Source organism: Gopherus flavomarginatus, chromosome 5 (genome assembly GCF_025201925.1).
Source record: "Gopherus flavomarginatus isolate rGopFla2 chromosome 5, rGopFla2.mat.asm, whole genome shotgun sequence".
NCBI lineage: Eukaryota > Metazoa > Chordata > Testudines > Testudinidae > Gopherus > Gopherus flavomarginatus.
Window position 1 is genome coordinate 145,632,713 of NC_066621.1, and position 12,441 is coordinate 145,645,153.

The window sequence follows — 12,441 nt, forward strand, 5'->3', positions numbered from 1 at the left end:
TCACTGGGACCAGAAATTCACCGCAGGTACCCAGTGTCATCTGTACATTCCTTAGGGCAAAGACCATGCATTATAATCTGTAAATAGAACACTAAGCATGTGTTGTTGTTCAGCAAATAATAATAGATCAGAGGCAAGATCCAGGAACTACTAAATATAGAATTAGTCACTCAGTTTGGGATTTAATACTATGAGATGCTGAGAATGGAAGCTAATAGAAGTTGAGGATGTTCAACACCTTGCAGGTCAAATGCGTTTTTTTTTTTTTTAAACCATGATTCGAATGTAGTCTTGTCTTCTCCCTCTTGCTTATGTTCACTCTCCCACTTAGCAGCCATTATTATTTCACAAATCCTTCAGCACTTCAGAGTCATTTGAACCTCTCTGTTCCTAGAGGAACAAATATGTCATATGGATGTGTAAGGTGTGTGCAGGATTAGGGCCTAAATCGGAGGGGTTGAGGGGGCTGTTATAGCGCTTGTAACCTACAGAAACATACCTATTGCTGTATGAATACAACTATGATTAGCTCTAAGTTCATTGCAAATTAGCTGCAGAAATTGGTTCCTGTTGTTTAATTGTGTTTAGTCTTAGAGTACAAAATTTTGAAAACTTGTTCTCTAATTTTGCACCTGCTGTTAATTGTGGGGGCAAATCCTGAAATTTAGATATCTTAACTATCTGACTTCATCAGTAAATAAAGTGGGTGACTACATTCTGTTGTTTGTGCCTGTAGAATTAGAGGATGGGTTGAGACCTGTTTGGAAACTTAGTCGATAAATTGCAAATACAAGAGTTGAGGAGTTCTGAATTTAACAATTAGTTGTGTCTAGGTCATGTTCCTTGGGGAGCTGGAGGAGATCTTGGATGTGATTGAACCGTCACAATTTGTCAAAATTCAGGAACCTTTATTTAAACAAATTGCCAAGTGTGTTTCAAGTCCTCACTTTCAGGTCAGTAATACAAGTACCTTTTTTTAAAAACAGGAATATAATTTCTAAAATCTTGGGAATATACAAAACAGATGCCTAAATGCTGAGTTTGCATTGTGCTGATTAGAACATACTATTTATATATCCATGGACGGGTTTGTTACAGTAGCAGTCCCTACACTCAGGAAAGATTGAAATAGAAAAAAGGTGAGACTCCAAGGGTGAGATCTTAGAGTCCATTCACATAACAGCACAAAACTTGCATCTCAAGGTAAAGGAGGGCTAAGGTGGGTTGAGGGAAAGGGCATGTTAGAGGCAGGGTGACAGGATGCAGTGCTTCAGTGATTCTAAGCAGTGATCCTTACCTGTCGGGGTAGGCATGGAGGCTGCTGCAACTCAGAGAGCCCTCAGGGCAGTCTGAATTATCCCAGCAGCTGCTCTAGCCCCTAGAGTAGCCTAGAATCAGGAGGGTGCAATCCTAGCTTAAAGCCACCTTAGCCCAACCCCCTCTTGCCCTGGGCTTCAATCCTGCCAAATGTTGAGCACCTCTTGTGAGATACTCCATACTTTTGGCTCCCTTTGATTTCTCTGGCAGACAAGGATTTGAAGCAAGCCTCAGCAGGTACTCTGCACTTACCCTGGGTTCAGGTCACATGACTCTGACCATAAAAGTGATCCAAATAGATTTTAGTTCATACGTAACCTTTCACCAAATAAGAAATTACAATGAAATCAGACACTGAATACACACATTAATTTTAACATTAATCATGTTTTAAATTTATTTTATATTTACCTTAAAAGACCACCTTACATTAAAACAAGTTATGCCCTGGATAAAATAGAGATTTCATTGAGAAAGTAATGATAACCCATTGATTGGCTCTGATGCTATTTGTTTTGTGGCATATTTTCTGTAAAATATAGCAAATTTATAGATAACGGATTTTTTGCTAATGGGTTTTGTTCCTCCCTCCCCATCAAAGGTGGCAGAAAGGGCGCTGTATTATTGGAATAATGAATATATCATGAGTTTGATAGAAGAGAACTCCAACGTTATACTTCCCGTCATGTTTTCCAGTCTTTATAGGATTTCCAAAGAACACTGGAATCCGTAAGTTTTGGCATTCTCTTTCATCTGTCCACTTGCTGAAACCTATATATTCAACCCTGGAATTCCAGATAAAGAAAACATGAAATAGCACCAAATTCAGACTTGATGTAAACAGATGCCACTCTATTAAAGCCAATGGGATTTAAACCAGAGCTGAATTTGGCTCAGAATATTGTTAAATTATCTGACATGCACAAAATCTGAACTCTGTAAAAAAGCAGCAGTGCAGATTGTTTTATTTCCAAAATATGTTAAGGCAGCTAATGTAATATTTTTTAAATTTTTGTATTTTTTTCATCATAAATACAAAAACAATAGAAATAAAATATTGCATAATTACCAAGAAAAAATGTCATGTACCAACGTTTCTAATGCTCTGTCAATACATTTCTATAAACTGGTTTACGTGATAAGTCTAACTGTAAATTGGCCTGGACATACCCCTTGATCTTAAGACATCTCTGTAGATACATAATAATATTTTGAGTGGTGTCGTATAATCAGTGGCAGCAGCATTTTTGTAAACAGTAGCCGGTGCACACACATTTCAGTAGATTATGTTTAGAAGTGTATTCAAAGACAATGACAGCTATTAAGTCGGTATTAATCAACAGTTAGCTCACAACGAGATCCAAGTTATTTGCTAATATAGAGAACCTAAATTCTCAAACTCCACTGCTGCTGTACACTATTAAAAAAAGACATGTTCATCTTGACATGATCAAGATGATGTACCTGTCCTATTTATCTGGTTTTTGTGTGTGTATGTGTTTTTTACAATAGTCTAGGGCGGTGGTTTTCAAAGTTCAGGTTGCAAGGCACTGAGTCGCATTGCTCAGCACCCAGGGACCCTGGCAGCTGGCTAGTAAGAACTAGTAGTCTCTACCTGTTCTGACACCACGCTGTGCCCTGGAAGTGGCCAGCAGCAGGTCCAGCCAATGGGAATTGCGGGGATGGTGCTTGCAGGCAGGAGCCGTGTGGAGCTGCTTGTGTGCCTCTGCCCAGGAGCTGGACCTGCTGCTGGTCGCCTCCGGGGCGCAGTGTGGTCAGTGGTGCCAGGATAGGCTGGAAGCCTGCCTCTGCATCCCAGCTGCGCCGCTGACCAGGAGCTGCTGGACATAAGCCCACACCCCAATCCCCTGCCCCTGCCCCAGCCCTGAGCCCCCTCCTGTACCCCAACCCCCCCAGCCCAGAACCCGTACCTCCAGTCCAGAGTCCTGACCCCCTCCCACACCCCAACCCCTTGCCCCAGCCCTGAACCCCCCTCCCACACCTGAAACCCCTCATCCCTCACTCTGTTGGGTCATGGGCATCAACAGTTTTCTTCAACTGGGTTGCCAGAAAGAGTTTGAAAACCACTGGTCTAGGGAAACATGTAATTAGATGTACAGTTATAATAAGATGTCACCCATTTACTACCTGGGTTGGTGGATAGCATTTAGTAATCACATCACAAAATGTAATGCTCAGATCATTTTTAGCATGCACGCTGCACTCTTGTACTGTGAAAATTTGTGATAAAGTAAAATTTTGTTTCTTAGAATTCTTCCTCAAAGATTTTTTCTTTTTCCAATGGACTTGTTTTCTTTTTACATGTACTAAAGTGAAATGATCATGAAACGTACAAATCCAAGGGAATCTTTCACATATCTCATACTTGGGTTCTTTACTTTGAGATATTCATACTTTATTCAAAGCATCTATTGAACCTTTTTTCTGTGCATCCTTCACATTTGATGTTTAGATTTTAATTACTTCTGCTAGAATAACAATTCTGATCATTGGATTACATTCAGAATTGCTGCACTGCATGGTGAAATATCTGCAGTTGTATGTGCTAGCTGTCTGTTACCTGTAACAGGTGGGGATTTGTTCTCTCCATTTAAACGATAAAAAATGATGAGAGCTTGATTCTCACTTCACATAAGTATGTTAATTAGGAGTAACTTCTCTGAAGTCAAAGAAGTTACATCACTATAACTAGTAGGAGATTAGAATCAGGTTCAGCAGTTCCAAGAAGAAAGTTCAGGAAAGTGTGTAAATTATTTTTGTTCATATTCAATTTCAACTGAAACTAATAGATTCCTTATCTTTTTTGTATTTCACAGGGCTATTGTGGCTTTAGTCTACAATGTGTTGAAGGCATTTATGGAAATGAACAGCACCATGTTTGACGAGCTGACAGCCACTTACAAGTCAGATCGTCAGCGGTAACTTTTTAAAGCTTTTTTGTCAGCTGTGCATAAGGCCTGCTGTTTAATTTTTTCCTCACATTTTGCTGTGATTGCATAATTTCACACATAATTGATTGCAATGCCTCATTTTTTTCTGCATGCTCATTAGCCTTCTCCTTGCAAGATGCCAGATAATATCATGAATAGGTGGTTGTTTTCTCCCCTATGAAATACAGTACCCGTTGCGTAGCTTGTGGATCTACATTCCTCACAGAACTCCTTTTGGCACCACATTCCAAAAGACTTAAATGTATCAAGATTTTCAGTAATAAAAGAACAAGGGTTTAAAGATATCACTTCGCTTAAAGGCTTCCAAAAGGGTGGAGGTTGGACATGAGGGGTTTCCTCAACACGTGACTCACCATAAGACCCATCCTACTTATCCTGCATGTGGTCTTAAGCCTAAGTGGCACCTTTCAGCCCTTTCAGTTTTTCCTTTTTCACGGATCTTGATATAGCTGAGTCCTTTAGAGTGCAGGATCCAGTAGATGCACCATTCATACAATCATTAGTTGCACCCTAGTAAAATGTTTTTTTGTCTATTTTCCTTAATCTTCATTCTCCAATTATAGTGCATCGTCTTTTGTCTAAAATTTCAGCTTATCCAAAGCGGCAGGTGAAAAAAATGAGGAAACTTCGGGAACTCCGAGCAGTTTGCGACTTCGTTTAAGTCATGCCTTTTGTGTGACTCGGGGTTCCCACAAGCAAAGTGAAGGGTACTGTATGTCATCAAACCTTGTTAGGTTAGTATAGCCTCTGAAGTCTTTTGGAGGCCATGATACTGTTGAATTATGTGACCAGGTTCATAGTTCACCTTCCTTTTGATAAGCTTTGCTTTTATATGTAATAAAATACAATGTTTTATACATTTAAAAATCTGCTTTGATGGGTTAGATGGTGCACTGGATTAATGACTGCACTAACATGTTATTTCTGGAGTCCTGGGTTTAAACCTGAGCCAAATCATAGGTGACTTGATGGTTTTTGTTGAGGCCCTGGTAGACAAGGTTCAGTCTGTCAGACTAGCTGACATCATCACTGTACAGTTTGTAGTGTGTGCAACACAGAATCCTAGGACTAGGGGTCTGATACAGGAAGGTTCTGAGAAGCCTCAGCTACTACTGAAATCGATGAATGCTGGAGGGACTTTTTATCTCATGAGGCATTCAGAGTTTCACAGGATCAGACCCTGCCATAGCATATATGTTGCAGGTAATGACTGTGTGGAAGAGCTTTCTTAGCACTTGCTTACATAACCTCTACTTTATCTAGGGCTGATGCTGATCTTTTAAATACATTTATTTATAAATTATTATTTTAATATGTATACTGAAATGTAAAAAATGGGATAACTTCAAATATTAAACCATGTTTAATATTAACAATTAAACAATCACCATTTGCTGAGATAAAGACTTCTTAGGGTTCTGTGGACAAACATGGGCAAGTATTCAAACATCTTTTCCATAGGAGATTAGATTTTCGTTTACTAAGTGCTGGTGCAAAATTCATTAGTATTTGGAAGGAGTGTTGTAGGTAGAAGTGGTAAATAGTTCAGTAAGAACTTGATAATGGGAACCCTCAGAATGAAATTCTGGTGTAAGAACACACATTTCAAAGGGCACAGTCCAGTTGACTTCAGTGGTATTACTCACAGGATCAGGGCCTAGGAATAGAAATAAATTATAATAGACTTACTTTGGGTTCCCCAGTAGAACAAAGTTTACAAAAATAAGACTGATGTGTAGCCAGGTTATTTAGAATTTGTTAGGGCTAAAGTTTTCAGTGTCAATGAATAATAATAGATCAAACATAGGTGAACTAATGAGGTAACCTACTTAAATATTTTAGAAAGAAAAGATATATGATACAGTGATTAGATAATATAATGATAAATTTCTGGTAAGTGTATTCATCATTTCTTATATTTAGTTTTGAATATTTTTCAGTAGCTATGTGTAATGAAAGTAGAAATTATGGATGAAAACAAATGTTTGTTTCTAACCAAGAATGGTGTTAAAAGATACGGTCAAATGACAGGCTGCATACATTTAGTCAAAAAGCAAAGTGAGATGAATTTCCCAGGTAGCAAGTTGTACCAGCATAAAGCTTCTAAATCAGTGGAATAGTTTAAGAAACTTTGCAGTGTGACAAGTTGGGAATCTAGATATCAGTACCCTAGAAGCCATGATGTTTATATTCCCATTGGACCTGATCCTGCAAGGTGAGTTAAGCAAAAATTGAAAGCTCTCCCCAACTTGTAGCATCAAGACCATACGTATTCCATGTGTTGTAGTTGTTATCAGAACACATTGACTTAATTTTATACTTATTTAAAAGCAATTACAACATTATGTCCCCACATTGTAGCATAAGGACCATATTAACTCCAAATAACTAGTGACAAAGAGATAAAACTCAGAGAATAAACACATTAAGAAAGTTCTAGTTTAGTTTTTTAATTTTTGTTGGGTTTCCCCTGAAACCTCTTCCACTCAGTTCCCCAAGAACTCAGTTGAACTACAATCTTGTCACTCTGATTCCTTTATTAATTAGGCAGTGCAATCTGTTGGTAAAGCAAACATTGCACAGATTATTTTGTATTGATTCAGTAGGAATAAAGACAAATGCATTGAATGAGGGTCAGATCCTGTAACTGAATTCACACTAGGTGCACTGGGATGGAGCATTGCTGAAGTTAATCTGGCCTTGTTTGAGAGAATAGGCTAGGGTTAACTTTAATGAAAGCAAGAGAGACCCTAATATCCTTCTTTAAACAAACAAATAAACTTGAAATTGTGAAATAGAACTTGGCCAAAAAGTATATATTAATCTGAAATGTAATATATTTGCTCCATAAAATATTTTAATATAATTCTAATATGAACGAGCTATTTTTGCTCTACTGTAAAAGTAACATAAGTAAAGATATTTTTAACTGTTTTTTATTATACCCCATCATCTGTTTCTTAGTTTTGTTCAGCATTTTTGATGTAGATAAACTAAAATTTGGAGTAAAAAATGTGTACTGAAAATAAATATACATTAGGGAAAAATGCACGTGCATTAGAAAAATTATTGCTCATAGCTTATATCAAATAAGTATTTTTGGATAGGTACTTTTAAAGCTTCCTTTGCTATTAACACTTCATTTTATTTTATCTGCTAGTGAGAAGAAGAAAGAGAAGGAACGTGAAGAACTGTGGAAAAAACTGGAGGATTTGGAGTTAAAGAGAGGTCTTAGACGTGATGGAATAATTCCAACTTAACAAAAGAAACAAAGCAGCATTATTAACCTGTGGAGTCACACATTTATGTAGTAGAAGATGGAGCAACAGTTTTCTGTATTGTGCAACTTTACAGTAGATTTCACATTTGTTTCATTATTACAACAGCACTGTATATAACTGTCTCTAAGTAAAGGAAAAAATAAGGACTTTTCTCCAAAGTTTGGACAGCAGATGAACTCCTCAGAACTTTGCAACATAATCATTGTTTTGACCCTTCTTTAAATCCAGTCTTCAAAGATCTGTTGATGAAAATTGCTATGTCAAAATTTCATTGTCAGGACCTGTTCCTTATTTATCATTAGCAGAGAGTATGATGCAACTTTCAAATGTGAACAATCTTAAATTTAGCTTGCCTTTCTGCTAAACTGTTAAATGTATTTATAGAAAAAGAGAAAAAAAATTGTCATTTCCTTTTGAGTTTGTGTAACATCCTCCCTCTCTGGATAACTTTACTGTAATTTGATGTTTTTTTCCCTTTTGCACATCTTCATAAGTTGAATGTCCATGCAGATCAGGGCCATGAAAAATATAGGCCCCTAAGGTTTTGTTTACTGGTGTGAGTATCTTTCTGGTACCAGGCTAGCACTGGTACTCCTTCAGTTTAAACATTAGGAGTAAAAATAAAGAGATGACAAACATAGTAGGGAAGGAAATTTCAGATTAATGCATCAATTTATTGTGAATCCACGCTGTCTTGAATCCTTTGAAAATGGGCAATAGTAACACCAAGAACTTCAGTACTTAACCAGTATTAGTTACATGTCATTGGACACACATACCAGAGCTGTTTTGGTAATACTAATGGCTAAATGATTACTATATACATTTTATTGGACCATTTTGAAATTATAACGACAAACGCTAAACAGTACAAGCATGAAATTGATCTCCAGTGGTCATGGGTCTAATTGGGAACAGAGCTGAGCAAACAGTTTGGACTGTTTGGAGTTGTTGCCTTACTTTTTAATATGTATTTATAAAATATTCCAGCAAAAGAGGATGTAGCCTCTAAAAACATACTATAGTGTTTTTGTGACTGTAGTACTATTACTCATCATAGCACCAGCCCTATGGTTTTAGCTGGAAAGGATTCTGGATAATATACTTCTGCATTCTGAAGTGGATGCTCATTCCTAACTACTGTATTTGTTACCAAAAGTGGTTCTACAAATGCTACTGAAAAAAAATTCTGGAAATCCTAATGTCCTGAGTATTAATAATAAAGTTTAAAATGCTTTTATATCAAAGGTGCATTGTGACCAAATTGTTTAAAAGCAAAACAAGAGGGCTGTATTATAAGTATGCATTATTGGCTATCTGCTTTGTATTTGAAAGTGGAATCTTACATCTTTGATCGTTAAAATGCTGATAAGACTTATGTACAGTATATATTTAGCTAATGCAGTTGCATTATTTTATACCGAAAGGTATGTGTTTCAGGATTTTTCTCCAGGATGCTTTTGAACTGTTATAGACATATAACAACAGTGAGCTGATAATCCTAAACCGTCAATCCAGCAGTATTTATGGTATAAAGCTGACTTGGTGTTCATGAGTCTTTGTGTTAGTTGCAAACATGAACTTATGACCTGTTGCCATTGATAGAAATACAGTATAAGTATGAGCTTGTATATTTTTCTTCCTACCATTCAAATATACAGTAGAATTTGAGGTTTTCTTGTTTCCAGATGCAAAAAAATAAAAATGGGAGGGGAGCAGGAATCCAATCCCATTTTACTGACTCTTTCAGGATTATCAGGTCACAGTTTGTACACATGAGTCTGCGCATTGGATGTTGTAAATGCAACAACTTTGTAAAAACTTGACACTGTTAATTCTGAAAAAAGAACAGAAGTAAACTAGTCATATGCAACACAAAACATCACGACATGGTTTAATGGGATTAATATAAGCCTCTTATAAGAACACTGACTGGGACTCAATGTAAACTTGGCAGATACAGTCAGTGAAACATTTTATTTTAAAAGTGCTGGAACAAAGGTGCAAGCTCAAATCTGAAGATTAAATAAATTTATAACAAATCGTCCCTTAACCCTTTGATTTTTGGCAGCCTTTTTGTTTCTACTACAGGTTGGGGTTATGTTTAGTAGTTTGACTATGTCTGAAATTAACCTGCTGTATGAGAGGGTGCATTTAAACTCGTGCCTGACTACACTGGGTTAAATGGTCAACAATTATGATGGGAAGAAATCTTGGTGTTTCCATTTTTTTTTCTGCCTGGTGGAATGAAAAGAAATAATGTGACATTAGAAAAAGACACCTTGTCCTGTACTTAGAATTTAGGTGAGTGTTGACCATTCTTGGATGTTCTTGGTTTCAGCGTGACCTACTGGAATTGATGATACAAAATGGATGAGAACCTAGCTGGTTGCAATATTTTATTACCTCTAATGGGGGATACTGGGGAGTATCTAAAGTGATTTTCACTTCCACGATGAAATGTTTCTTAAATTGAATGAGGTTATGTGATGTTAGTCATGCAACTCTAAAAAGGTGAGGTCATTCTGAGGTTGTACTCTGTGATGTACTTAAAGAAGCACTTGCCATAGTACTACAGAATCCACGCAATCCACTGTTGGCTGCAACCCACAGGCAATATACTGCTCCTGTCCCACTAAAGTCCATGGGAGGTTTATGCAAAGATAAAGGCAGCATATGGATGTAAGTCAATAGTGATCAGTGCATCTGTTCGTTTGTGATTTTGTTTGCTTCATGGTTTTGAGAAACTACTTTTTTTGTTAGTTTTTTGTAGACTGCTAGCATTACAGTTGATGGGAGATCACTCATGGCTTGTACCATATTGGTTACAGGGGAAAGGATTGAATGTTGTCAGGTAAAAGTAATGAACTACATTTTCAAAACTAGAGCATTGCATGGGGATGTAACAGCTGTTAAAGTTCTTCTTGCATACTTTAAGTTGAGCATGCATTGCTTTCTTCATCTTGCAAGCTTTCCTTATTGTTTTCTTTTTATTGCTATTGAATGTTTTTTGTCTCTCTTCCAAATCTTTGAATGCTTTAAATAAAAGTACTCTAATGCCATTGGAGTATTTGCAAGCAGGGTTACTGTAAATTAATCTTGGTTTTGTTAGCATAAATAGAAGGATTTAATTTATTTTTACTTCCTTCTATATACGGAACAATCCAGGATGCAGAGCCCAGAACTGTTTGAGCTAGAATTGAAGCAGCTGTACTTATGTTGTACATGTGTAAGTATAGCCTCAGGCTCTCTTACACTATGGAAAAAGAAAATGTATTACGAGCTTTAAAAGCTTTTTTATAGTTTTGTGGGAGAGTTGGAGAACTGGATAGATATTTCCTCCCCCAGTGCACCTCATTTTCCTTTCAGTTGGGAGCACACAACTGGCTTAGAAGGCAGAGATGCCCTTTTTTCAATACTGAGAGTTGCTCTGTGACAAAATGAGGGTGATAAACAGGCATGATGGAAGAATGTTTTTATTTGCACATTAATATTTTTATTTTTGTATCGTGGCTCATCAGCTTTCCAAAATAGCTGTGCAATGAGCCACAAACTAGTTTTTCTAGTAGGTATTGGCAGTGAGTTTTTTATATTCCCCAATATTTTCCTTTCAGAGTCTGGATAAAAGGATTGTGTATCCTCGAAGCAAAATTCAGCCAATTATGATTTATGAGAAAGTTTTATCCAAGTGCTGCTTACTAGCCACAGAAGCAGCAGCATCTGTTCAAGGGAAACAGACATTCTATCATGACCTCTCTGAACGCAGGTTTATTTTTATTTGTTTGGATCACTTACTGTAAATACATTATAATCATAACCTCATGTATTGATGAGGGTTTTTCAAATATAAATAGTACCAATACATTTCTTGTCATCCTATTTTTTGATTGTAGTATAAAGAATGACCTGCTCATGCTTTTTGTTTAAAAATTAGCATTAGAGTAATAGATTTCTTGATATTTTAGTATTTCATTGTTTAAGCAGGAGAGGGCAGCAAAAGTTCATTTCCCACTCTTTCCCCTTCCCCACCCCCCAAGAATGCCATGATCCGTTACTGTTTTTAAATCTAGATGCAGTTAAACTATTGGGTGGGTGGAGAAATAAAACATTTTTATATATATGAAAAGTTGCTTATGGAAATATATAGACTGGTCTAACCAGACCATGAAAATGTCTTCTATGCTACAGCAAGGTGGGAATAAAAAGAAAAATCTTCCACCTCTGGGTAAAGTGAAGCAGGTCTTAAAGACTTGGATTCAAAATGTCATTCTTTGGACATCGTTTACTTTCTTAAAAATGCTATTAAAGAAAGAAACTCAAACTCAGTGGTGCTCCCAGATATAAATGTGTATCCTTTCTCTTTTGCACATGTACAAGAGACTCTGTACTATGGGTGCATCTAATAAAAAAGCAATGAAGTGTTTTCCAGGCGCGTGGCTTTTTTTCCCCTGTCTATACTTCACATGCCTTTTCAGCAATGGTCTTCCAGCCATTGGATATCATTTCTTGTACATGTCAAACATTAAGGTATCTCAGTGATGGAAAGATGTTGAGTTCATGAGACAGGAATGTTAAGGCTCTGTGAGAATTTCCATTATAAGCTCCCAGTTTTCTTTTGCGAGTGTGATGATTGGTCCTCTTAATTGCAACCACATCTGAGTCTAACGGAGACCTTAAAACCATTGGATATGGGAGCATAGGCACTGGTTCTGTGGCATGCTTCCACTAACCCCTGTCGACCTTGAGCTCTGCAGGTGTGCTCTTCATGATACCATTCTGCCCCTTCAATCTCTGATCCAGTCTGCACTGTCCTATTCATTTCTCCCAGCCAGAATCTGCAGTTCTTCACAGACACAGCCCAGGAAGATGGG

The 12,441-nt window shown here is 37.2% G+C and overlaps 1 protein-coding gene across 7 annotated transcripts in view; it reads left to right on the plus strand.

Moving 5' to 3' along the window:
- PPP2R5E (protein phosphatase 2 regulatory subunit B'epsilon) overlaps positions 1–11,995 on the plus strand; it is a 113,762-nt gene extending 101,767 nt beyond the window's left edge. For 4 of the 7 annotated variants that reach the window (XM_050952630.1, XM_050952627.1, XM_050952626.1 and 1 more), the window contains 5 exons: positions 834–953; positions 1,919–2,046; positions 4,155–4,256; positions 4,880–5,023; positions 7,450–11,995. In XM_050952630.1, coding sequence (XP_050808587.1) covers positions 834–953; positions 1,919–2,046; positions 4,155–4,256; positions 4,880–5,023; positions 7,450–7,549 — 594 coding nt within the window. In that variant the 3' untranslated portion in view covers positions 7,550–11,995. The remainder of the gene's footprint in view (positions 1–833; positions 954–1,918; positions 2,047–4,154; positions 4,257–4,879; positions 5,024–7,449) is intronic. The other 3 variants (XM_050952628.1, XM_050952632.1, XM_050952629.1) reach the window with 2 other exon arrangements.
- Positions 11,996–12,441: the final 446 nt, after the last annotated feature.